At 52.5% G+C, this 24,033-nt stretch overlaps 3 protein-coding genes across 5 annotated transcripts; 2 read left to right on the plus strand and 1 right to left on the minus strand.

Annotated features, from left to right (window-relative positions):
- The first annotated feature begins 607 nt into the window (after positions 1 to 607).
- On the plus strand, positions 608 to 5,516 carry IL27 (interleukin 27). Its single transcript, XM_060079213.1, has 5 exons — positions 608 to 638; positions 2,708 to 2,880; positions 2,965 to 3,063; positions 3,944 to 4,102; positions 4,982 to 5,516. Exons 1-5 carry the CDS (start codon positions 608 to 610, stop codon positions 5,231 to 5,233), a joined length of 714 nt encoding a protein of 237 aa, XP_059935196.1. The 3' UTR covers positions 5,234 to 5,516.
- On the minus strand, positions 5,496 to 11,654 carry APOBR (apolipoprotein B receptor). The gene is made up of 6 exons (XM_060079214.1): positions 11,629 to 11,654; positions 11,393 to 11,541; positions 9,882 to 9,967; positions 6,720 to 9,362; positions 6,366 to 6,628; positions 5,496 to 6,275 (listed from the first exon to the last, which is right to left on the minus strand). Exons 1-6 carry the CDS (start codon positions 11,652 to 11,654, stop codon positions 6,206 to 6,208), a joined length of 3,237 nt encoding a protein of 1,078 aa, XP_059935197.1. The 3' UTR covers positions 5,496 to 6,205.
- Positions 11,247 to 22,837, plus strand: CLN3 (CLN3 lysosomal/endosomal transmembrane protein, battenin). 3 transcript variants are annotated; one of them, XM_060120214.1, is made up of 15 exons: positions 11,247 to 11,449; positions 11,638 to 11,760; positions 14,365 to 14,461; positions 15,567 to 15,638; positions 16,051 to 16,130; positions 16,268 to 16,353; positions 16,983 to 17,055; positions 17,141 to 17,284; positions 18,110 to 18,222; positions 19,277 to 19,323; positions 19,444 to 19,512; positions 19,607 to 19,662; positions 19,801 to 19,894; positions 22,209 to 22,349; positions 22,456 to 22,837. In XM_060120214.1, exons 3-15 carry the CDS (start codon positions 14,402 to 14,404, stop codon positions 22,573 to 22,575), a joined length of 1,155 nt encoding a protein of 384 aa, XP_059976197.1. In that variant the 5' UTR covers positions 11,247 to 11,449; positions 11,638 to 11,760; positions 14,365 to 14,401; the 3' UTR covers positions 22,576 to 22,837. The 3 variants fall into 3 exon arrangements, with proteins under 3 accessions (XP_059976197.1, XP_059976195.1, XP_059976196.1); XM_060120212.1 differs by lacking the exon at positions 11,247 to 11,449 and adding an exon at positions 11,857 to 11,959 and having other exon boundaries at positions 11,520 to 11,760; XM_060120213.1 differs by lacking the exon at positions 11,247 to 11,449 and adding an exon at positions 11,881 to 11,959 and having other exon boundaries at positions 11,520 to 11,760.
- The last annotated feature ends 1,196 nt before the right edge of the window (positions 22,838 to 24,033 follow it).

Raw genomic sequence — 24,033 nt, forward strand, 5'->3', positions numbered from 1 at the left:
CATCCAGCCCTGACCCTGACTATAGACTGAACTCTGACTCTGCCCAGACTGAGACCCCACCGCCTCACACAAAACCCCATCCCAGCTACCCACTGAGCCCTGACTTCCCTGGCACTCCCTCCCTCAGCCATCTGGTAAACCAGAAGAGAGTAAGGATGACTCAAAACCCCAAGTCCCCTCTAATGGGCAATCCCCTTACCTGGCCATCCGTCTTTTGAAGGACAGTGAGCTGGTGATGGCACTAGGATGATGATGACAAAGAAGAGAAACAGGAGGGGGTTAGAGTCTCTGGGATCTACCAGCAAGCAGAGCGGGGTGGCTCACCCAAGAGTGGGGAAGTGAGGGCAGGGCTGGACCTGGTAGAGCAGCAGGGAGTCAGGAGCTGGGATTGACCGAAACTCCAGCTTCTCACCACCCTCACTGCACCTCCCACCCCCTCTGGGAAGGGAAATCACATTTCCCCATTTTAGCAAGGGGTGGTGAGAGGGAAGACTGAGTGAACACAAAGCCGAAAGTACAAGCAGGACGGAAAGTGAAACCGGGCGCAGCCCCCAGTATAAGACTCCCCCTGCCCGGGAGATGGCTGTCCAAAGAGGCTGGCCCCACCATGGGCCAGATGGCAGGCGACCTTGGCTGGCGTGAGTTTGAGGCCAGGGCTGGGGCAGAGGGGTGGGGGGCTTGGCTGAGAGTGGGCAGAGGATGGGTGAACTTGCCTGCTGTGGATGGGCGCCAAGGGCTGAGGTGCTATTATGTGGGCAAGACTAAGGATACAGGATACAGCTGACTGGAGGATGGGAGTGAGACAGGCATAAACTGGGGAGAGGGGCTGGGGCAGAGGGGTAGTGATCAAGCCAGGGCTGGGCAGAGGATGGGGCAGGGCAGGTTGGTTGGCATGAATGGGGGGACAGGGTTCTATAGAAGGGTGGAAGTTTGGTGAGGGCTGGGCTGAGGATGGGAAGACTTGACTGGCATGAATGGGGAGAGTTGGGCAGGTGCTTTGACCAGGATCAGGACCAGGCGCATAAATGAAGCATTTATTTGGGGTGAATGAGCAGGGGCCAATCAGCTTGGCTGAGAACTGGGGCTGGCTATAGGAAGAACAGCAGGAGCAGGGGGCTGGGGCCAAGGAGTCAGCAGCCTAACTGGGTCAAGGGTCTGGAGTTTGAAGCTTGGAAGGAGGTCCAAGCTACAGCTGGTGGCTGAAGAGCTCAGAGGCTGGAAAGAGCTCTGGACAGAGGAGCCGATGGTAGGGTCAGAGTAGGGACCAAGGGCTGAAAGACGGGGACAGAACCTTCAAAGGCCAGGCGAAAGCCCCAGGATTGGCTGCAGAGGGGAAGGAGAAACCAAGGGAAGGGTCTGGGGGCTCCAGAGCTCAGGCAGAAAGCAGGGGGTCAGTAGGAGACGGCACAGCTCAGTTCTGGGTGGGCAATATCCACCAGGGCCTGGGGGTGCCCACCCATAGAGCTAGGAAGAACCCCAGTCTGCCTTAAGTCTCCAGGGTCCCAGAGCAGCCCCCAAGCCAGGGAGCCTGAATGTTACAGATTGCAGGCATGACCCACCACCTGTGTTAAGTCCATGGGGGTAGTGGAAGCGCCCAGAATCTCCCCTTAGTCTTTACAGAGAGTACATTTCGAGGAGCAGAGCCCAGGGCTTAAAGGTCAAGGATGGATCGGAAAGAGGCATGGAGAGAAGGCGGAGCAGGAATAGACTTCAACTTAGTGACCAATTTTGGTTTGGGTTTCGAGGAGAATTGTGTAACTCCCTAGCGATTGCTAGATTTCCTCTCCCTGAAGAAGAAACTGCCCTCTTCCCAGAGCTCCAGCCCCACTGCCCCTCTTCCTTCTTTCCAGGAAATGCAGGGCAGGAAGCACTTTCAGAAATCAGCCAGTCTTACTCCCTCATTTTACAGATGGGAGCCTGAGGCACAGAGATAAGACGTGACTTGTTCAAGGGAAGAACCCAAATGAGAAACAGAGGTTCAGCCTCCCATTCCAGACCCTCCTCCCTCTCCTGGCACCCCGTGTTCCTCCCACCCTGCAGAGTGATCTACCTGCCTTGGGGGAGGCTGGACCAATCTGTCCTTCTGACTCCCTGGGATAGAGCCTCAGCATCATCAGCCCACCCCTGGGGCCCTGGTTCAGGCCATCAGAGCCGCCTGGCTGAGCCCGGGGAATCCTTGGCAGAACAGACTGTGCCCACGCCAGGGGAGGTGGCGGTCTCCTCTGAGTTCCCTGGGGGAAGCATGCAGGCTCTGCATTTGGGCAGATCTGGAATCCCGTCCTGGTCCCCTCACCCTCTGGCTATGTGCCCTTGGGCAAGTCAACCTCACTGAGCCTAACTTTCCCCATCTGCAAAATAGGGAGAATAATAGCACCCAGGCTGCCACATACCCTTGTGCAGTTTGTTCACTGAGAAAGACACTTGGCCAAGGGACATAGTGAGGTTCAAGATCCAGCCCGAGATCTGCTTGAAAAGGCGGGCACTCTGTGCAAGACTGTGTCTGCCTGGGGGAAGGGGCACTTTCCTTTCACTGTACAGAGATGCCATATGGTGTCTCAACAGCTTGTTAGTGGCTTTGAGGGGTCAGTGAGATGACACACAGAGCGTGCCTGTAGCACAGGCTCAGAAAAGGCACGGTCCTTTCCTTTTCCTGAGTTCTTCTCCAGCTCTTACCCTCATCTCGCCCACCCCCTCCTCATTGCTCCAGGGCTCAGCCTTTTGCTACTCTCCTTGCTCCTGGCTCGCGCTGGTGTCTGGGGATTCCCGAGGCCCCCAGGGAGGCCCCTCCGGAGCCTGCAGGAGTTGCAGAGGGAGTTCAAGGTCAGCCTGCATCTCTCCAGGAAGCTGCTCTCCGAGGTTCGGGTCCAGGCCCGTGACTTTGTGAGTCTCCCTAATGCAGCTGGCTCTGGGGATGGGAAGATCCCCAATCCCCTCGGGCCCCCACTAAAAGACCTTGCCCCATAGGCTGAATCTCACCTGCCAGGAGTGAACCTGGACCTTCTGCCCCTGGGAGAGCAGCTCCCCAACGTTTCCCTGACCTTCCAGGCCTGGCGTGGCCTCTCTGTGAGTGGCGGACTGGCGCGGTGGGACAGGCAAACTGGGAATAAGGCTGGGTTGCAGGGATGGAGATAAAGTTGGGGATTGAATTGAAGATGGATTTGGGGATAAACTGAGGGAGAGAATCTGGATGTGGCTGGGTAGGTCACTGAATATAAAGATGAGGCTGGAATAAAGAAATGGCATTAGGAAGAAGGTAAGAATGAAGCTGAGCAAGGAAAGATGTGGGGATGGGAAAAGAATGGGATTGGGGTTAGAGATTAGTATGGAGGAGGCGTGGAGTTGGTATTATGAGTGAGAATGGTAAGAGGTTAGGGATGGGAAGAAGGTTGGAGATGAGAGTGAAAATGAAGTGGGGGATAGAGAAAGCATGGGGATCGCTGGTGAGGATGGGATGGAATGGGGGTGGGTAGAGTTGGAAATGGGATGGAGAGATGGTGACATTGAGGCTGGACACAAGAAAGAGGGATGGAATTGGGATAAGAATGGGAACAAGGATGGGAAAGAAGTTGAAGACAGAATGAAAACAAGTGAGGAGATGGAGATGGGGCAGGGCAGTAGAGAAGGGAATGGAATGGGGTTGTGGGTAGAGAGTGACAGAAGGATGGAGATGGGGTTGGGGGTTGGAGATGAGCTCGAGTGTGACTGAAAATGAGGTTGGAAGAGGAGATAGGATAGAGATCAGAGACAGTGGAGATGGGAATGGTGATGAACATAGGAAGGGAGTAGGGATGGAGATGGGGTTAAGGATGAGAAAAGATATGGGGACGGAATGGGGATTGGAGTTCATGCTGGGAATGGGACCCAAATAGAGATGGGGTTGGGTTTGAAGTGGGTCATCCTTGGCCTGCAGGCCTTTCCTGATGCCTTCCTTCCCCTTCCACAGGACCCAGAAAGACTCCGCTTCCTCTCCATGGCACTTCACCCCTTCCATACCCTGTTGGGAGGGCTGGGGAGCCAGGGGTTCTGGACCAGTTCAGAGAGGTTGAAGCTGTGGGCCACGAGGCTGGATCTCCGAGATTTGCAGCAGCATCTCCGCTTCCAGGTAGAGTGCCCACCCACCCTCCTCGACCCCCAGAGACTAACACTCAAAACTGAGGCTCATTGGTTCCCTTTTAAAACACCCCCTGCCCAGAGGTAGGATAAGTCTGGAAGGAGATGCTCCAGATCCTCTGAGTGTGTGTGTGTGTGTGTGTGTGTGTGTGTGTAGGTGTACCAGGTCCTACCTCTGCCCCCTGAAACTCTGCCTTCTCTTGGGGTCTTGGTCTTAAATGAGAGAAGCCAGGACAGCATCTGGCATCAGCAGGCCCTACATCAAACAAAGTACGTTCCCTTCTCCCTCATCCTCTGACATCACCAGATTCTCCTGAACATTTCAAAGGGAAATAGGAATTTTACCCTTAATAAAAGAATAGAAAATGAAAACAGCATAAAAACTAACCATATCACCTTTCTGCCCATTTCTGATCTTAAGATGACGCTTAAGAGAGGAACTTCCAGTTCCCTGGTGGCCTAATGGTTAGGACTCCAGGCTTTTACTGCCAGGGACCGGGTTCTATCCGTGGTAGGGGAACATTCCGAAAGCCCCATGGCACAGCAAAAAAAAAAAAAAAGAGAGAGAAAGAGAGAGAGAGAAAGAGAGGAACTTCCAGAGCCCCCAATCCCCCGGGCAATCCTGGATGAGTGAGAGCCATCTCCATGAGTACCATCTTGCTCTGTGACTTCCATTTTTTTGAACCAAAAAAAAATCAGGCAGCTCACATGAAATGATGACATAATGGAAGATGCGAAGTAGGGGTTGTCCAGGGAAATCATGCCCCTGTGGTCTCTGATGTCATTCTGCACCACTGGGCACATAAAGAAGCAAGGATTCACTCAGGGTCTGAGGCGGGCCATTCTCTGACCCATGGGTCTCTCCCCACAGGTGCTGGCTGCAGGATTCAACCTCCCTGAGGAGGAGGAGAATGAGGAGGGGGAGGGGCTGCTCCCAGGGGCTCTGGGCGGCCCCTTGCAGATGTCAGCCCAGGTGTCCTGGCCCCAGCTCCTCTACACCTACCAGTCGCTACACTCCTTGGAAATTGTCTTGTCTCGGGCGGTGAGGGACCTGCTGCTGCTCTCCCAGGCCGGGAACCCAGCCCAGGCCTTGGGGTTCCCCACACCCAGCTCCCAGCCCTGATGGAGGGTGACTTCTTAGTCCCTTCCCTCCACCCATCAGGACTTGAGGGCTGGAGTCTGGGCCAGCAGACAGGCTCTGGCTCATCTGCCTTAGACAAGGCACGACTCCACTGGTCTCCCACCCCAGACCCTATCCAATAACTTAAGGCCCCTCCAGTCCTTGCCAGATATTTATTTCTTAGATATTTATTTATTGTTTAGAAAAACGGTTTATTTATTGTTTTGGGGACCTGCTAGTCATCCTCAGACTAGGCTGCCACGCTGGGTGCTTAATAAAGCACTCTCACCCTCTCTCTGCCTCGGCTTCTTTTCAGAGAAGGGGTGTCTGACATGCAAAGGGGCCCTGGAACAGAGTCTGCAGCTTCTGGTTACCCTGGACTCCCCTCTGACCTTACATTTTTGGGGTTCCTGGCCCACCTTCCCCAACTCTGGCTTGTTCAACTGGTGGCTGCCGTAGTAACCAGCAGAGTTCTGAGACTGAGCTCCCATGTTGGAAGCTCAAGGCAGCTGGTCTGCTTCTCTTTGATTGCAAATGGAGTGCCACTGGCCCTCCTGACCTCTTCCTCGAGACCGGCTTCAACCCCAGAGGTTTGCGTTAGTCCTACACAGCTCTCCAGGGCCTGGTGGGGGGTTGAGAATGGGGGGCGTCGAGAAGTGGGCGCAGTAGAGAGGGAAGGACGTGGGGAGAACTGTCTCTGTCCTCACTCAGTCCTCCAAGCAGCTGAGACAGGTTGGGGAGGTAGGCAAGGCAGGCCATCAGAGAGAGATGACCCCAGCGGGGCAGTGGTCCACCAGCCACATTGGAGAGTCAGACTCCTTAAGTTCATGGTTCTCGCAGACATCTGGTTCTGTCTGCTCCGTGAATGACACACCAAGAAACTAAGGCCCAGAGGGTGGAAAGGATGCGTCCAAAGCGGCAGAGGGAGTCAGGCTGAGCAGGGTTCAACCCAGCCTTCTGAGCCTCACATCCCAGTCACTGGGGCTTTGGCTGGCCCAGCCTGGCTCGCAGCTCCTGCATCATGCCAGGGTGTGCCAGGCCAAACCTGCAGACGGAAGACAGGCCGTGGGAGCTGGTGTCCAGGTGCCGTCAGCCTCCTCCCCATCCCAGGCCGGTCACCTCCCCCTGTGCTTACCTCTGTCCCAGGGGCCTTCTGACTGGCAATGGAGTCCCTTCAGGACTGGAGGAGCTTGGCTCCGGGGCGTGCTCTGGCTCGAGAAGTCTCTGTTCGGGGGCTACCAGCTCTTCCTCCGGTGGGGGGCTAGGAGGCTCCTGCGGTTGCTCGGGGGCGGGGGTCCGTCGGAAAGAGGGCCGGGAGCGGCGCTGTGAGGAGCTGCGGGAGAGGAGGGCTCGGCTCCTCGGGACAGAGACGTCCAGGCGAGCCCCGGGGAGCAGGGCCTACAGGGAAGAGGGCACGGGCTACCACGGGGCCGGCTTCAGCTTCGAGATTCTGCTCTGTCCAGCCCAGGACCCTACCTGGAGCCCTCACCTCACTCCAGCTGCTGTGAGCATCCCCTCTGGCGCTCCCGGTGGCCTCCCCGCATGGTCCAGGCTCAGCCTCTGCAGGGTCCTGGTTGGTTGACTGGTCCTCTTGGCCCTGGACGTCCTCCAGGCCTTCTGGATCAATCTCCTTGGCCTCTGCCTTTTGGTCTCCAGTCACTTCGATATCCTCCACTGCAAGGGGCCTTTGTGCCTCTCCCTCGGGGTGCTTGTCCTCATGCTGCCCCTCACTGCTTTGCCCCTGCTCTGTTGCTTGCCATCCTCCAGCCTCTTCTTCCCACAGTGTGTACCCTCCTGGGAGGCCCTCTACCCTCACCACCTGGGAGCCCGAGGTAACGCCATCCATCCCCCAGCTTCCTTCTGCTACTGCGGATTGCTCCACCTCAGCCTGCTGTTGCCCGGGCTCACCCTCCCGAGTGGCCTCAGAAGCCTCTGCTTGGCCACCTCTGCCAGGCACCTCCTCCTCTGCTGAGCCCTCCAGGCCAAACTCCTGCCCACCTGTTTCCTCCCCCTCTGCAGCCTCTACCAGGTCCTCACCTCCGCCGGCTTCCTCTCTCCCCTCTGAGTCCCAGTCTCTCCCGAATGCTTCCTCAGCCTCTCTGCCGGGCCTGTCCCCAGTCCCAGGAGCCCTTCCATCCAGAGCTGCCTTATCCTCCACGATCTCGGTAGCCAAAGAATTTGTCTCCATGTCGTCGCTGTTCTGGAGACTCGGAGCCTCCACCTCCAGCCTCCAGCCTCTCCTGGATGTTCTGTCTACCCTCCAGGGCACGGCGGACTCCACCTCCTCCTCCTTGGTTTCTGTGGCGTCTGACTCTCCCAATGACTGGACGGTCCCTGCTTCTGCTCCCTGCCTTCCACCCAGCTCCTGGGTCTCTGCTCCACGCCAGGCTTCCTTTACTTTCATCCACTCCTCGCCTGCCTCTGGGACCTCTGGTCGTGCAGACTCTCGGCCTCCTTCAGCTTCCGCCACCGGTGCCTGGCCTCCTGTAGCCTCCTCCTTCCCCTCTTCAGCACCTGCTTTTTCCTCCTGGGTGTTCCCTCTCTCCACATCCCTTCTGCTGTCTTCCCAGGCTTCTGCCACAGAGCTGTTAGGTTCTACATACCCCACGTTCCTGGGATATTCCTCCAGGCTCCTCTCTGTCTCCTCTCTGCTCAGGGCTGGAATGCTCCAGAGCTCTTCCTTACATGCCTGCCCTTCCTCAAGTTGCTCTGTGGGGGTCTGGGGGCCTCCCACCAGCTCAGGTTCTTGGCCTTCAGTGACCCTGTGCTCAAGGCCACCCCACCCCACCTCCAGTGCTTCTCCCCTTGTCTGAGCCTCTTCCTCACCCCTCTCCCTGCTGAACTCCTTCTTGGGCCTGGCCTCTGGGGTTGCCTCCAAGTCAACATCACCTTCAGCCTCATTTGCTACTTTGTCCTGGAGCAGCTCAGCCTCTGCAGCCCAGCAACTCTTCTGCTGTTGCTCGGCCTCCTCTGCCTGCACCACCTCCTTGAGACTGGTTTGAGCAGCCCTGATCTCCGAGTCTTGCCTCTCCACAGCCTCTTCCTCAGCCTGATCTGCCTGGCCCTCAAAGCCCTCCCCTCCCTCCGCCTCTGACTCCTGACCTTCCTCAGCTTCCCACCCTGCTGCCTGGTCCTTGGCCGCTTCTTCCACTCTCTCGGTTCCCAGGGCCTGGGGCTGTTTGGGGAAGAGGCTCACTTCAGCCTCTCTATTCTCATCCACTTCCTCCTCCTCCTGGTCTCCCTTGGAGGTCTCCTCTAGGGTCCAGACTCTCCCAGTACCCTCCGGGATCCTTTCTCCTGGGACTGCCCCATGTTCAGTCTCCCCAACCCCTGGGAGGTCAGCCTCCTCCCTGCCTGAGGTTTCCCTGTCCTCAGATCCTGCCCCTGGCTCATGTGTCCCCTGCGCCCTTGTGCTTTGGCCACCCCTTACCACTACCACCTCTTCTTCCCTCCCAGCCCCTTTGGCCCCAGGCCCCTGGATCTCCTCTGCAGCTGTCTCATCAACCCCCTGCTCTGACTCCTTTCTGTCCTCTGCCACCTTTTGCCCATCAACACTCGCCTTCCTCTCAAGCTCCTTGTGCCAGGTCCCTTCTGACTCCGCCCCTCCAGCCACGCCTGGCTCTGTTGTCCTGACCTCTTCCTCATCCTCCTCCCGTTCCCAGGTTCTCAGTGTCTTCTCTCTCTTCACTTCCTGCTCATCGGGCTGCTGACTCTCCTGGGCTTGGCTACTCCTGTCTTGACCAGCCTCAGACCCTGCATCAGACTTCCTTCTGGGCTCCAGGGGGATACTTGGATGCTGGCATCTAGTGGTCGTGGCTGCCTCCCAGGCCCCAGTGTCCTGCCTATCTGCTTGAGACCCATGGGAGCTGCCTTGTCCCCCACCCCAGGTCTGTTCTGTAGCTGAGCTTTCCTCCTGGCATCTTCCAGCCTCTCCAGGCCCTCTCAGCCCTCCATCCCCCTTGCTTTGGCTGCCTCCAAGGCCCTCCATGGCCTCCTGGGCTTCCTCCTCTACCTTGCCCCCAAGGCTTCTTGCAGCCACCTCCCCCATTTCCTCAGCTGCACACGCCTCCTTCCTCTCTGCAGTGGGGACATCATCTCCCATAAGGTAGGAGACAAAGGTGCTGAAAGACTCCTGGAAGAAAAGAGGGATGGGGACAAAGGTATTAAGGGGAAGCCCAGCCCTCTCCCTCGGGGCCCTGGGCCAGAGGGACTCGGGGGAAGGAAGAGGGGTTCTAGGATCTAGAAGGAGGAGGGAGACAGGATCTGCAGGAGGAGCAGGAAACGGCCTAGATTAGAGGTGTGTGGATGTGTTTGTGGAGATGAGGGGATTGAAATCCAGAGAAGATCGGGCTCGTGGGGAAGGAATCTTGAGTCTGAGGAGAAGCTCAAAGGGAGAAAGGAAGGTGAGGCCCGAGGGAGCAGGGTGAAAATCTCTGGCCTCTCTTTGCCCCTCTCACCAGTGCCCCCCTCAAGGCCTGATGCAGCCCAGGGAGATGTAGCCGGAGGAAATCCATCCTGTCTGTCTCTGTCTGTGTGTCCAGAAAGCTGACAATGATTGTCCCCACCCACCAAGCCAGTCTTCCCCACGACCCAAGACACTTCCTCTTCCCCTGTCTCTCCCTGACGCACCCCCACCCCGAGCCCTGCCCACCTTCTGCAATGCCCACGGCTGCTTCCAGCCCAGGCTGGGAAGTGGGTGTATATCACACAGGGGACTCAGGTGGTGTACATTCGGAGCTAAAGGGCAAGGGAGGAGGACTGAAAGGAAAAAGCGGGAGCAGGAGACCTCAGAATTGGGGAGGGGGGAGGGGGCATGTGGCAACTGCAGCTCAAGTGACTCAGGTCTTGTATTTACACCTTGGCCGTTTCCGTCTCCCCCCAAAGCCACAGCCTCTCTGTGAGAGGAAGCTGGGGTTTGTGGTTCCTGTTTTGCCTGGGGACAAGGAGTAGGAGTGAGGAGGGGGCTGGTAAGACCTCTGGCTTCTCATTTCAGGGTCATTAATGCTTCCCCAAGAGGAAGAAGGGGCTGGATTGGTGGCTCCAATGTCCATTCCTCACCTGTAGTCGTTCTTGCGAAACGAAACTTGGCTAAACTTTGTACTGTGGTTATTCACGTCTACCTCCCACCCTCCTTTGAGTTCCTTGAAGGTGGAAGCCATGTATGACACGTTGCTGAATTTCTAGAGACCTGCATGGGTAGTAGGATCCCATTTTTCATTGGTTGAGTGATCTGGGAAGCAGACAAAAGGGGGTACATTTTAAACAGCAGTCTGAGGGCCTGGTGGTGAGAAAGAGCTGGGAGAGGTGGGCACTGACTGTTGGAAGCCCACAAGAGAGATGAGCAAGGGAAAGACGTGATGAAGAAAATTCAGGATGTTGCTTTACCACCTAGAGGAAGGTAAGAGAATAATCGCTCCTTATCTGGGACTTTGTGAAGTGACCTTAATCGACACCTCTTCCTTGGGTCCCCACCCTGAGCCTCACTTTCCAAATTTCCAATCAGAGGAACTAGATGAGATCACAGAATCAGAATCTTGGGCCTTAGAATCATCTGGTCTAAGCACCCTTAATGCAGGCAGGAATCCTGCAGCAGCCAGCACCCCTGCCTCTGGTGCTCTATTTCTTATTGCCAAGTCTCTAAGGTCACCTTTAGGTCTAACGTCGTATGTTCATCAGTAACTTTCCTTTTTGTTTTCTCATCTGTAAAACCAGGGTTGGACTACTACCTTGGTTCTAAGATAATTTGAGAAAAGGGCTCTCTTAACCACGTTGGATACTGCCAACAGACAATTCATGAAATCTTTTTAGGTGGGTGTTATCTTTATATGCAGTTTCTAAAGCAATCTAAAGGTAACAGATAGAAATAAGAATGACCTGAAGCTGGCTGCCTTTGTTGTCAGCCAGAAACAGTACCGGCTAGGCAGGTGGCCATATTTATTTCTGGCAGTTGCAGAGGAGCTGAAGCCATTCGCAGCCATGATTAGTGCTGGTACGGTAGATCACGGCCTTGGGCGTCCCCAGCTAACGTCATGGTTCTTCTTGCTGATCCTACCCACCCAGCCTCTCTCAGTCCCCCGCCCTGAAGCTGGGTATGTCTAAAGAGAAGATCGAGAAAAGACCCGGAAGTGGTGAGGACCTTCAAGCACGTGATGAGGGACCCACGGGTGCTGTCACGTGACCCGTCGTTACTGGGTGCGGAAGGTTCAGGTGCTCTTAAAGGTACAGGCTGCAGGGCCCTCTGCTTTAGAGGGGGCGGGGGCAGAGTCCGACGAGGGGGGCGTGGTGGGGCGTACGAGGGCGCAAGATGGAGCCTGGGGTTAGGGCCGTGGCTCGTGGAGGCGCCAGTGCAGCGAAGAAGCCGGAGCTGGGACCGGCAATGCGGTGTTGATCCCTCTCACCTGTCGTAGACCCTCATCCGCCTCATCGGAGCCAACTCTGAACTCTCGCTGACTTTGGACCCCTCGGGGGACCTGAACTTGATGCCATGGGAGGCTGTGCGGGCTCTCGGCGGCGCCTTTCGGATTCAGAGGGTGAGTATTCCTGCCCACCCTCACGGGATTGACTTCCTCGGTCCCGGGAGAACGCCCGTTGGCCCATCGTGCACCTGAGAGTGGGGTGGGGGTCAGGCCCTCTTCTTTTCCCCCTTCCAGGAGAGGAGGCCAAACCGGCACCTAGGCCCCCGCCGCAGGACCGTCAGGGCGCCCATTGGAAGAACGCGGTGGGCTTCTGGTGAGTGGCCTGAAGAAATTAAAGTAGGGTGGGAAGAGGGAAGCAACAAGAGGGGTGAGAAAAGAGAGTTGAGCTTCCAAAAAGGAGCTGAATCCACAAAATATCTACTGAACCGCTTGGTTTACCCTGAGGCCATGTGTAAATTTCCCAAATTTCACTCATTCCCTTATCACCTTCACCTTTTGGCCAGCTTCTCATATGACCTGTAGGGATATTTTCTTCATGTTTTTACCCAACCAACTCAGCCTTTATTTTATTTTTTCATGAAAATAATATCTATTTAGATTCAGAATTCGTGTCCCTGAAATTTTCTGTGTGACCATTTCTGAGATGAATATCAGTAACAAATCATTTAATTTCTAGACAAATCTCAGTGTCATCGGTTATCTTCTTGATTTTAGTTTCTCTGAATTTTCGTTTCCTCATCTGTAAAATGGGATAATAGCAGGCGACTTGCCATGTTGTGAGGATTTTATTTTATTTTATTAATATTTATTGGAGTATGGTTGCTTTACTATGTAGTGTTAGCCTCCACTGCACAACAAAATGAATCAGCCATACACATACAGATATCCCCTCCCTTTCAGACGTCCCTCCCATTTAGGTTACCACAATGCATTAGGTAGAGTTCCCTGTGCTATACAGTATGTTCCCATCTGTTGTCTATTTTATACATAGTATCAATAATGTATATGTGTCAATCCCAGTCCCCCAATTCCTGCCTCCCCACCCCTTTCCCCCTTGGTATCCATATATTTGTTCTCTACATCTATGTCTCCATTTCTGCTTTGCAAATAAGATCATCTATACCATTTTTCTAGATCCCATATACATGCGTTATTATATGATACTTGCTTTTCTCTTTCTGACTTCACTTTGTATGACACTTTCTAGGTCTATCCACATCTCTACAGATGACCCAATTTCGTTCCTTTTTATGGCTGAATAATATTCCATTGTAATTATGTACCACATTTTCTTTATCCATTCCTCCATTGATGGGCATTTAGGTAGCTTCCATGTCCTGGCTATTGTAAATAGTGCTGCTATGAACATTGGGGTGCATGTGTTTTTTTGAATTATAGTCTTTTCTGGGTATATGCCCAGTAGTGGGATTGCTGGGTCATATGGTAGTTCCATTTTTAGTTTTTTAAGGAAACTCCATACTGTTTTACATAGTGACTGTATCAATTTACACTCCCACCAACCGGGTATGAGGGTTCCCTTTTCTCCACACCCTCTCTAGCATTTACTGTTTGTAGATTTTTTGATGATGGCCATTCTGACTGGTGTGAGGTGATACCTCACTGTAGTTTTGATTTGCATTTCTCTAATAATTAGTGATGTAGAGCATCATTTCATGTTTTTGGGCCATCTGTATGTCTTCTTTGGAGAAATGTGTATTTAGGTCTTCTGCGCATTTTTTGATTGGGTTGTTTGTTTTTTTGATATTGAGCTGTATGAGCTGCTTGTATATTTTGGAGATCCAACTCAGCCTTTAAATTTGTAAATACATGTACTTTTTAAAAGAAAACTATAAATCACTACTCTGGATGGAAAGCCAGTATTTTCCTAATGCACGTTTAAATAAATGCATCACTACCTTTTAAAAGTCATCCATCTACCTCCTAAAATCATTGGAATACTGAGCTTTGGGAAATACTTCTAGCACTAACCTAAACATCAAGGACTTGGGTAACAGATTGGGTTGGAAGTGAGGCTCTCTCTCTGAGCCTCAGTTTCTCAGCAGTAAAATGGGAAGAGCAGTAGTACCACTTCAGAGGCTTGTGAAAAGGACACATGATATCCTGGGGCTGGGTCCTGTTCCCTTCCCATCACTGACGGCAGCTCTGGGAGATGAGAATAAGTGAACCAGATCCTTCATGGGTCATGAAGGGTATTATCTTGTTTTGATCTCTACAGCACTCTGTGAGATAGTCAGGAGAGAAATTTGGATCCCCATTTTACACATGAGTAGACTGAGGCCACTCAAGTAGGAAGTGGCAGACTTGGGACCTGAACATAGTCCTTTGGGTTTCAAGACCCCAGTATTTTTCTACCATACCACAGTCAGAGACAGTGGATCAGTGGATGAGAAATGCCCCAGGAACTGAATCATGGTGGGAGCTTGAAGGAGAGAGTCATCAAGGATAACTTCCTTCTCTTCCTGGGAGAGGTCTCAGAGATTAGATATGAACCTAAGTTTGTTGTTCCAAGCCTGTATTTCTAACCTTCTCACTAAATGGGGATGGGGTCTGGCGATAGAGAAAAAAGAAGGCACAGGAAAGGGGGAGGTTTGGTGCTAGGACTGTGGATAGATTGTATATAACTATATGTCTATTCTTCTATGTCAATTATATCTCAATAAAACTGGGGGGTGGGGGGATCTGTCCTGCTTACTTCAGGCTCCTGGGCCTCTGCAACAACTTCTCTTACGTGGTGATGCTCAGCGCTGCCCATGACATCCTCAGTCACCAGAGAGCACCTGGGAACCAGAGCCATGTAAGTGACCCTCTCTACCACCACCACCATGTTTAGTCCCTATGGGAAGATGAGGGACTCACCCTTGGGCAGAAACCCACTTGAAAAATTCATGGAATGAGGTGGCTAAGGGGTGGGGCAAGATGGCTAAAGTTCCCAGACCTCAGAACAGGAAGGGTCTTTAAGAATCAATTTGTTCTTATAAAGCAATTGCAAACTCAAACGTTGGCCGGGTGGGACTATGGTCTAAGGCATGGTTTTTTTTAAAAATTTATTTATTTATTTATTTATTTATGGCTGCGTTGGGTCCTCGTTGCTGTGCACGGGCTTCTCATTGCAGCGGCTTCTGTTGTTGCGGAGCACGGGCTCTAGGTGTGCGGGCTTCAGCAGCTGTGGCTCGAAGGCTCCAGGGCACAGGCTCAGTAGTTGTGGCTCACGGGCTCAGCTGCTCCGCGGCATGTGGGATCCTCCCGGACCAGGGCTCGAACCCATGTCCCCTGCACTGGCAGGCGGACTCTTAACCACTGCGCCACCAGGGAAGCCCTAAGGCATGGTTTTTTAACCCCAGCACTGTTGATATTTTGGGCTGGAAAATTCTTTGTTGTGTGACTTTCCTGTGCATTGTAGGATGTTTAGCAGCATCTCTGGCCTCTGCCCACTGGATGACAATAGCATATCCCTCACCCTCCAGTTGTGACAACCAAGAATGTCTCCAGACATTGCCAAATGTTCCCTGAAGGGTATAATCATCTCTGGTTGAGAACCTCTTGTCTATGATGAGCTGGAGGATGCAGGCCCAAGGGGAACAGCTACCACCTTGCAGGTCCAACAGGGAATTTGGTCCAAGAACAGATTTTTCTGGAAACCCAAATTTTTTAAATGAAAGTTCCCGAGTGTGTTACCCAAATAAAGACCACTTACAAGGCCATCTTTGGCGTGTGGACCATTAGTTTGAGACTTCTATGGAAACCTCCCCTTCCCCCTTGTGCACATAGAGGAATCGAGGTCTTAAGACGCCAGTGCTGACCCAAGGCCATCCTTCAAGTTAGAGCAGAGCTGGGAATGGAGCCCGGCCCTGTTTGTCTGCCCTCCTGCCTCCCTGGGTGACTTTCTTGTCTCCCATCAGGTGGACCCAGACCCAACAGCCACCTCCCATAATAGCTCATCTCGATTTGACTGCAATTCTGTCTCCACAGCTGTGAGTACCCATCTGGTCCTCCCTTTACCCTTACTCTGGGTCTATAGACCCCACCCACACCCCCTCAGCACCCAGCTGGTACTATCATGACTCCACTAATTAAGACTGCCATTTACTGAGCCCTTTCTGTGTGCAGCATATATTAACTTATTGAATCCATACAACAGTACTGTGAGTTAGGCTCTGTAATCATCCCCATTTTCCAAATAAGGAGACTGAAGCTCAGAGAATGTGAATACCTTGACCCACAGCTAAGGAGCGTCAGGCCTGGGACTGGAGCTCAGATCTGTGTGACTTCAGAGCCTGTGTTTGTAGCACGTCTAATGGGCTGGTTTCTATCTTTCCTTGGCCACTTGGTTGGGAGGGTTGTCCCTGGGAAGGTCTGGGGTCTCACTCTGTTCTCCGGTCCCAGGCGGTGCTCCTGGCAGACATCCTTCCCACCCTCGTCATCAAATTGCTGGCTCCTCTTGGCCTTCATCTGCTGCCCTACAGGTCTGGGTGGAGGTGGCGGGAGGAAAGGCAGGTGGGATCTGAGAGTGGGGAGGCTGGGAGAGCAGAGGAGGTGGCGGGAGGGCTGGGGAGCTGAGAATGGCAGGTGACCATCCCCCCCGGGCTACATCTCCCTTCAGCCCCCGGGTGCTCACCAGTGGGATTTGTGCTGCTGGAAGCTTCATCCTGGTTGCCTTTTCTCATTCGGTGGGAATCAGCCTGTGTGGTGAGTGTGAGGTTTTGTGTCAGGTGGGGGGTTCAGAGGCACTACAACAGAGCATTGGTGGGGGTAATCTCCCCAGCTTCCCAGAGGAGAGGGATTATTTTTGTAACCCCCGAGAAGCATGCTAAGACTGTCACAATAGGGGACGGGAGATGAGGTCGATTTGGAGGGGTAGGCGGTGGGGAAGATGGGAGGAAATGGACAGATTAGATGGAGATCAAGATGAGTAGTCACCAAGCGTCTGTGATGGAGGTGGAGGAGGCATCAAGGGTGAGTTCTTGGGAATCCTCCGGCGGTCCAGTGGTTAGGACTCGGTGCTTTCACTGCTGTGGCCTGGGGTCAATCTCTGGTCGGGGAACTGAGATCCCGCAAGCCTCGCAGTGCGGCCAAAAAAAAAAAGAATTAGTTCTTACTCCTGATTTGATAACTGGGCAGATGGAGGTACCATTCCCTATGAGAGGACATGCAGAGGAAGGGGTTGGTTCTACTTCAGATCTGGAGCCCAGCCTATCCAAGGGATCTGTTTTTAGCCCCTCTGTGCGGATGCAGAGGAGGCTGTGGCCACACCCCTTAGGGGATTGGGGCTACTGGGGAAAGGCTAGGTAGGTATGGCCATGCTTGTCCTTCCCCAGGTGTGGTCTTGGCTAGCATCTCTTCAGGTCTGGGGGAGGTCACCTTCCTCTCACTCACCGCCTTCTACCCCAGGTAAGCAGGCAGAACAGGGAGTGAGGGGAGGGGGTCCCACTGCTGGCTTTGGTCCTTCTTAGTGCTACTGTGTTCTCCTTCTCAGGGCTGTGATCTCCTGGTGGTCCTCAGGTACTGGGGGAGCAGGGCTGCTGGGGGCACTGTCCTACCTGGGCCTCACCCAGGCTGGCCTCTCTCCCCAGCACACCCTGCTGTCCATGCTGGGTATACCCGCACTGCTGCTGGCCAGGTAAGCGGCCTGGGCTGGGAGGAAGAGGGATTCGAGGAGAGAGAACTTGATCACGATCCCAGTCTTCAGCTCCCTACAGCCATGTGGGGGGATGTGGGTTCTGGACTCCGATAGGCCCGAGTCTGAGTTCTGGAGCTGCCACTTGTTAACTGTGTTGTATGGGGCGAGTTACTTTACGTCTCTGACCCTCAGTTTTCCCATATTTCAAATGGTGGTGGCTTTCCTTGCTTCCCCGTGCGGTGACATGCGTGAAGCATTCATTACAGTGTGGTTCCCACAATGAGAGGACAAGGATAGACTCTGTTCATTTTGTGTGTATTTTCATGTGAATTAGGAAAAGTTTCAGTTGGTCGACCAAACCTGTGATTTCACAGATTATCGCTTAGGATAAGGCCATGTAGAAAAAGTGAATCAATTGAAAGGGAAATATTAAATAAGAAATATTATACACAGAGGGAATGTGGATATGGCAAATATCATGAAGGCAAAACATAAGTGACCAAACTTTGGATACTTCTGGCCTAGCACAAAATGAACACGTGATAAATAGTAGCTAGAGCGATTATTAGAAAAACAACAACAAGAAAACAGGGCTGACACGCTTGGTGTGAGCCAGGAATCAAGACGAGGGCCCATGGATTAGAAACAACAAGGAGATACATTTCAATTCCAGAGAAAGAAGCATTTTTGCACAGTTGGAGTTCTCTGGCCGGGGATGGAGGGCCTTGGTGGAGAGAAGGAATGAGGGGGGCTGCCCTGGGAAGAAGTGGCCTTTCCAGCCCAACAGAGGCTCTTCAATCTTCTTCTCATTCTGTCCACTTCCAGCTATTTCTTTTTGCTCACGTCGCCTGGGCCCCAGGACCCTGGAGGGGAAGGGGAGGCAGACACGGCAGCCCGGCAGCCCCTGATAAACAGCGAGGCCCCAGAGTCGAAGCCAGGTAGGAGACACAGTGACCGTCAGAGCGGTCACTTTCTCTGAGTTTCAGCCTTTTCCTCTCTACTGTGGGCAGTCAGAAGAGGGAGTGGATAGGCGTGCTGGTTTATGGTGAGAGCCAATCACATTCATCTACTCAGGAAATACTCACTGAGTACTGACTATGTGTTGTACCATTCATAAACAAATAACAGAATCCGAAGCACGTTGTTTTCACACGTTGATAAGTACTAGAAGAACATAACAGAGTGATGTGCTTAGAAATGACAGATGGGGGGGACTTCCCTGGTGGTCCAGTGGTTAGGACTCTGCACTTCCACTGCAGGGGGCATGGGTTTGATCCCTGGATGGGGAACTAAGATCCCACATGCTGTGCAGTGCGGCCAAAAAAAAAAAAAAAAAAAAGCAAGAAATGACAGGCCTTTTTGAGGACATCTCATAGGGCTGAAATATGAATGACAAGGAGTCAGCCCTGTGCACATCCAGGTGAACAGGTTCCAGGTAGAGGGAACAGCAAGTGCTAAGGCCCTGTGGTGGGAATGAGCTTGGGTGTTCAAAAACAGAAAGAAGGGCCCACTGTGGTTGGGGTAGGGGTGTACTGCCATCAAGCTATACAAGAGCCATGAAGAAGTCTCATCTAGTTACTTTTTTTAAAAAATCATGGTAAAGGGCTTCCCTGGTGGCGCAGTGGTTGAGAGTCCGCCTGCCGATGCAGGGGACATGGGTTCGTGCCCCAGTCTGGGAAGATCCCACATGCCGCGGAGCAGCTGGGCCCGTGAGCCATGGCCGCTGAGCCTGTGCGTCCGGAGCCTGTGCTCCGCAACGGGAGAGGCCACAGCAGTGAGAGGCCCGCATACCGAAAAAAAAAAAAAAAAAAAAAATCATGGTAAAGTATCCATACCATGAAGTTTACCAATTTAACCATTTTTAATTGTACAGTCCAGTGGCGTATGTGCATTCACACTCTTGTGTTGGCTGGCTGATTCTTGCACACCAGCACCCCTTTTCTGAGTCAGTGTGCCGACCTCACCTGCCCTTCTCTCCCTGCCCCCCTGCAGACTCCAGCTCACACCTGTCCCTTCAGGAAAGGTGGACCGTGTTTAAGGTAATGACAGAGTGGTCCAGTGGTTAGGACTGGATGCCAGGCAGGGTGGTGGCTCTGGCGTGTCCCCTGCGGCCAGTGTTCGTCTCCCAGCCTCCCGCTTATGTCTCCTGACCCTTCCAGGGCCTGCTGTGCTACATCGTCCCCTTGGTGCTGGTTTACTTTGCTGAGTATTTCATCAACCAGGGACTTGTGAGTGAGGGCTGCCGGGAGGGGTGTGGAAATAGTGATAAGGGTGGGGACCCACACATCCCCGTCCATCTCCCCCGTCTGGTCTTTGCTGCAGTTTGAACTCCTCTTCTTCCGGAACACGTTCCTGAGTCACGCTCAGCAATACCGCTGGTGAGAAAACTGAGGGTGGGTGGCAGCACGGCAGTGGGCTGGGGGACGGGCCTTTGATGATAAGGACTGGGGTTGGGAGGGGCTGCCCTGCCGAGTAGGCACCAGAGGGGCTTCCTCTTACTCCCTGCCCCCTTGAAGGTACCAGATGCTGTACCAGGCCGGCGTCTTTGCCTCCCGCTCCTCTCTCCGCTGCTGTCGCATCCGCCACACGTGGGCCCTGGCCTTGCTACAGGTACTGAGCCCCTGGCCCTCACTCTCCGCCTGCCTTGGCTCCCAGCTTCCCTAGGCCCCGATGCTTCCCTCCCTCAGCAGGGGTTATTGATTGCATACCGTCATGTTCTAAGCACAGGGAACAGAGGCCAGCAGGGATCTGTGTAAAATGAGTGGCCTCAGGAGCCAGGCAAACCTGGATGCAGATCCCAGCTTCTATACTCAGTAGCTGTGTGATTTAGGGCAGGTCCCCGAACTCATCTGAGCCTCAGTTTCCTCATGTAATAAATCAGGCATGGTTGTAAGAAATAGAAATGCGAAGAATGAAAGAACAAGAATCTGTATTGTGTCTTAATCAGCTAGAAGCACTTATTTAATGATTATTTGCCCAAACCTCATGCAGAGAGGCAGGCTTTCAAATAATGTTTTCAACGATAAATGTTCAGTTCTTTTATCCTGGATGGTTAATTACAATAGAATCAGTGACATTGTAGTCAACAGGTTATTTATCTCAAGGCTGGTGAGCAAATTCATGGCAAAGGTCATGTAAGTGATTAAGCTTTAAATGAACGAAAATACCTACAACAGTCTAACAAAAGGAGTTTTATTTAACCAGCATTCATGTTTCATTGTCATATGTCTACAGCCACTGAAGGTAACTATTAAAAAAACTTCAACTCTTTTTTTTTTTTTTTGGAAAGAAAACATGATTTTAAACATTCATGTCTTCTTACTTGTTTCTAAATGTCAGAGTTCTCGGTGGTCAGACTTGAAAACACTTTAAAACAAGTCATTGGCAACCTCCAAATTATTCTCGGTGACTCTAATATCCCTCTGGGCCATAATCTTGGGACCAGAAGGGCATATAAAAAATCACCTTTAAAATAAAGCTTCAACTCTTACAGGAAAGTTCTTTGCCCTTTTTAATAATTTTAACTCAATTCTGTGATAACAATATAGAGAATTAGGGTAGATGACACTTTAATGTTATGTCAACAGCAGGCAAATGTCCTCTAACTTTTCTTCCTTATTTGTCTGAGCAGGACTGCCACCCCAGGGCTTTGTACCTGCAAAGTCCCAGATTGTATCAACAATTCTTTTTTTTTTTTGACCGCACCACACAGCATTTGGGTTCTTAGTCCCCTGACCAGGGATCGAACCCGTGCCCCCTGCAGTGGAAGCACAGAGTCTTAACCACTGGACCACCAGGGAAGTCCCTGTATCAACAATTCTTAACTCAGGGTTCTTCATTAGATGCCACTGAAAAGTGTAGCTTATGATTTTAGCTATAATTTTAACCAAGGCTGCTTCATAGAATTAGCGGCTTATAATCATTTAATTCCATTACAGAAAGTGTCTGGCCTAATGCTCCAGATGAAAGCATCTGCAGTGTTTCTAGGGTCATATTAGTATTACCAGGGTGTGTTCTTTTAAGTGCAGATCTCTGAGCCCACCTCACTCTTCCTGAATTAGAACCTCTGAGGGCAAGGCCTGTGTAGGTAACAAGATCCACAAGTGATCTGTGTGTACATTAAGCATGTGAACCACTGGGGTGGCCTACACACTGGGGAGGCAACCCTGTGCACTGAGGACTGGGACAGTGGGATCCCCTGAAGGACTGGGGCACAGAGCAAGGGACCTACACCCTTGGGTGGGGTCAGCGAGCCTTCTTAGAAGGCGTGGGAACATCTAAGCCACGGTTTCTCAACCTTGGCGTTATTGCATTTCGAGCTGGATCCTTCTTTGTTGTGAAGCTGTCCTGTGAGCTGTAGGATGTTGAGCAGCATCCCTGGCCTCTGCCCACTACATGCCCGTAACACCCTCCCTTCCCCGTTGTAACAACCAGGAACATCCCCAGATGTTGCCAAATGTCCCCTAGACAGCAAAGTCACGCCTAGTTGAGAACCTCTGGTCTCACCATAGCCTCAGTTTGGTAAAATAGAGGGGAACCTCTCCATTCAGGGAGACTTTGGGAGGAGGAATGAGATCATAGGAGTGAGAGTGACCCTGATCCAAGCTGAGCTGTGAACGGTGGTGACTAGGGGAGCCCAAGCGGGGGAAGGTGGGATAGCATCGCAGGCGGTAGGAGTGACACGGGCAAAGGGAGGAGAGGAGGAGACCCCCAAGGTCTAGGATGCTGGGATGCGGTAGGGAGAAGGCCTACCCCAGATCCCAGGGTCTGGTAGGCCAGCTGCGTGTTGGGATTTGATCCAGGCCTGTCAGCCCTCACCCTCATCAGCATCTCTCAGAACCGGGGCCCGCTGGATGGGATGGCACCTCCCTTCCTGCCCACCTCTGGTCCCAGGCTCAGCCCTCCCCTCCACCTGCACCCACAGTGCCTCAACCTGGCCTTCCTGCTGGCAGACGTGTGGCTGAGCTTCCTGCCGAGCATCTACCTCGTCTTCCTGATCATTCTGTATGAGGGACTCCTGGGGGGCGCGGCCTACGTGAACACCTTTCACAACATTGCCCTGGAGGTCAGCACCAGTCGGTCGAGGGCTGTGGGTGGGTGGCCTCTCTTGGAAAATGCCAGGCAGGAGTAGCTAGGACTGAAGCCTCACCCCTGCTCCCCACCCTCCCCAGACCAGCAGTGAGCACCGGGAGTTTGCCATGGCAACCGCCTGTATCTCCGACACCTTGGGGATCTCACTGTCAGGCCTCCTGGCCCTGCCTCTGCACGACTTCCTCTGCCAGCTCTCCTGACACTCTGACTCCTTGGAACATAGGACACACTGACCTGGGCCCACACTGACAGGTGGGCAGGTCAGACCGACCCCAGGCCCACAGCCCAGAGCCCACCCATGAGCTCTGCCCCCAGCCATCCCTACACGGCTGGGATGTAGAAAAGTGCTGAGATGGTGTTCCCCTTTGATGGAGGGGCAGCAGTTTTCTTCCACTCCCAAGCTGCTTTTGGGGAATTTCTTGGCATTATGCCTTCAGAATAAATGCCTATTTTATCAATTGACTCTTGTGCCATTTTTCTTTCTGAAAAAACATTTTCTTCTATTATAAAAGCAGTAAGTTCACTTTGGAATATATACAGGAGCGTGTAAAGAAAGTCTTTCAGCAAATTGTCTAGTCTTTGAGGCTTTGCTTATTTGTTAATTCCTTTATTCATTTACTCATTCATTCACTGTGTGGGACAATCTATATGCATTTTTTTCCCAACATGTAAGTTTCCAAACCTACAGAGAAGTTGAAAGAACTTACACAATGAGTACTGATGTATGTACAACCTGGGTTCTACAATGAATGTTTTGTTCTAGTTGCTTTGTCGTGTAGCCAACCTTCCATGCAAATCTATCCTTTCCTTAGTTCAACTTATTTTTGTGATGCATTTCAAAGTAGGAGGTTGACTGCAATACACCTCCCTCTAAATGCTTCAGCATGCACATTTTTACCTAGAATCCAGTCTATTTTACAAGTCCCTTTTTAAAAAAAAATTTATTTATTTTTGGCTGCATTGGGTCTTTGTTGCTGCGCGTGCAGGCTTTCTCTAATTGTGGCGAGCGGGAGCTACTCTTCGTTGCGGTGCGAGGGCTTCTCGTTGTGGTGGCTTCTCTTGTTGCAGAGCATGGGCTCTAGGCACTCGGGCTTCAATAGTTGCAGCACACGGGCTCAGTAGTTGCGGTTCGTGGGCTCTAGGGTGCGCGGGCTTCAGTAGTTGTGGCGCACAGGCTTAGCTGCTCCACGGCATGTGGGAAGTCCCAACAGTACCTTAAAAAAGGACTTGTAGGGGGACTTCCCTGGTGGCACAGTGGTTAAGAATCCACCTGCCAATGCAGGGGACACGGGTTTGAGCCCTGATCCAGAAAGATCCCACATGCCACAGAGCAACTAAGCCCATGCGCCACAACTACTGAGCCTGCACTCTAGTGCCCATGAGCCACAACTACTGAGCCCACGTGCCACAACTACTGAAGCCCACGCGCCTAGAGCCTGTGCTCCACAACAAGAGAAGCCACCGCAATGAGAAGCCCACGCACTGCAGCAAAGAGTAGCCCCTGCTCTCCACAACTAGAGAAACCCACATGCAGCAACGAAGACCCAACACAGCCAAAAATCAATCAATTAGTTTTTAAAAATAAGGTACTATTTATATACTGTAAAATACACTATATATTTTTAAAGTAACTGAGGTTGGCTTAGCATTATTTCCCA

The sequence above is a fragment of the Mesoplodon densirostris genome, chromosome 16 (assembly GCF_025265405.1).
Source record: "Mesoplodon densirostris isolate mMesDen1 chromosome 16, mMesDen1 primary haplotype, whole genome shotgun sequence".
NCBI classification, from domain to species: Eukaryota; Metazoa; Chordata; class Mammalia; order Artiodactyla; family Ziphiidae; genus Mesoplodon; species Mesoplodon densirostris.

Bases quoted from the DNA above. Each gene is read 5' to 3' on its own strand.
- APOBR (XM_060079214.1), bottom strand. From the start codon at position 11,654: ATGAGGCGGATGAGGGTCTACGACAG. The intron at 9,968-11,392 runs GTGGGTCCCTCA...CTTGCCCTTTAG, and splicing joins CGGGTCACGTGACAGCACCC to CTCCGAATGTACACCACCTG. The intron at 6,276-6,365 runs GTAAGCACAGGG...TTCCGTCTGCAG, and splicing joins AGAAGGCCCCTGGGACAGAG to GTTTGGCCTGGCACACCCTG.
- CLN3 (XM_060120212.1), top strand. From the start codon at position 11,715: ATGGGAGGCTGTGCGGGCTCTCGGCGGCGCCTTTCGGATTCAGAGG. The intron at 16,131-16,267 runs GTCTGGGTGGAG...ATCTCCCTTCAG, and splicing joins CTTCATCTGCTGCCCTACAG to CCCCCGGGTGCTCACCAGTG. The intron at 22,350-22,455 runs GTCAGCACCAGT...CACCCTCCCCAG, and splicing joins TTCACAACATTGCCCTGGAG to ACCAGCAGTGAGCACCGGGA.
- IL27 (XM_060079213.1), top strand. From the start codon at position 608: ATGGGCCAGATGGCAGGCGACCTTGGCTGGC. The intron at 2,881-2,964 runs GTGAGTCTCCCT...CTTGCCCCATAG, and splicing joins GGGTCCAGGCCCGTGACTTT to GCTGAATCTCACCTGCCAGG. The intron at 3,064-3,943 runs GTGAGTGGCGGA...CCCCTTCCACAG, and splicing joins AGGCCTGGCGTGGCCTCTCT to GACCCAGAAAGACTCCGCTT.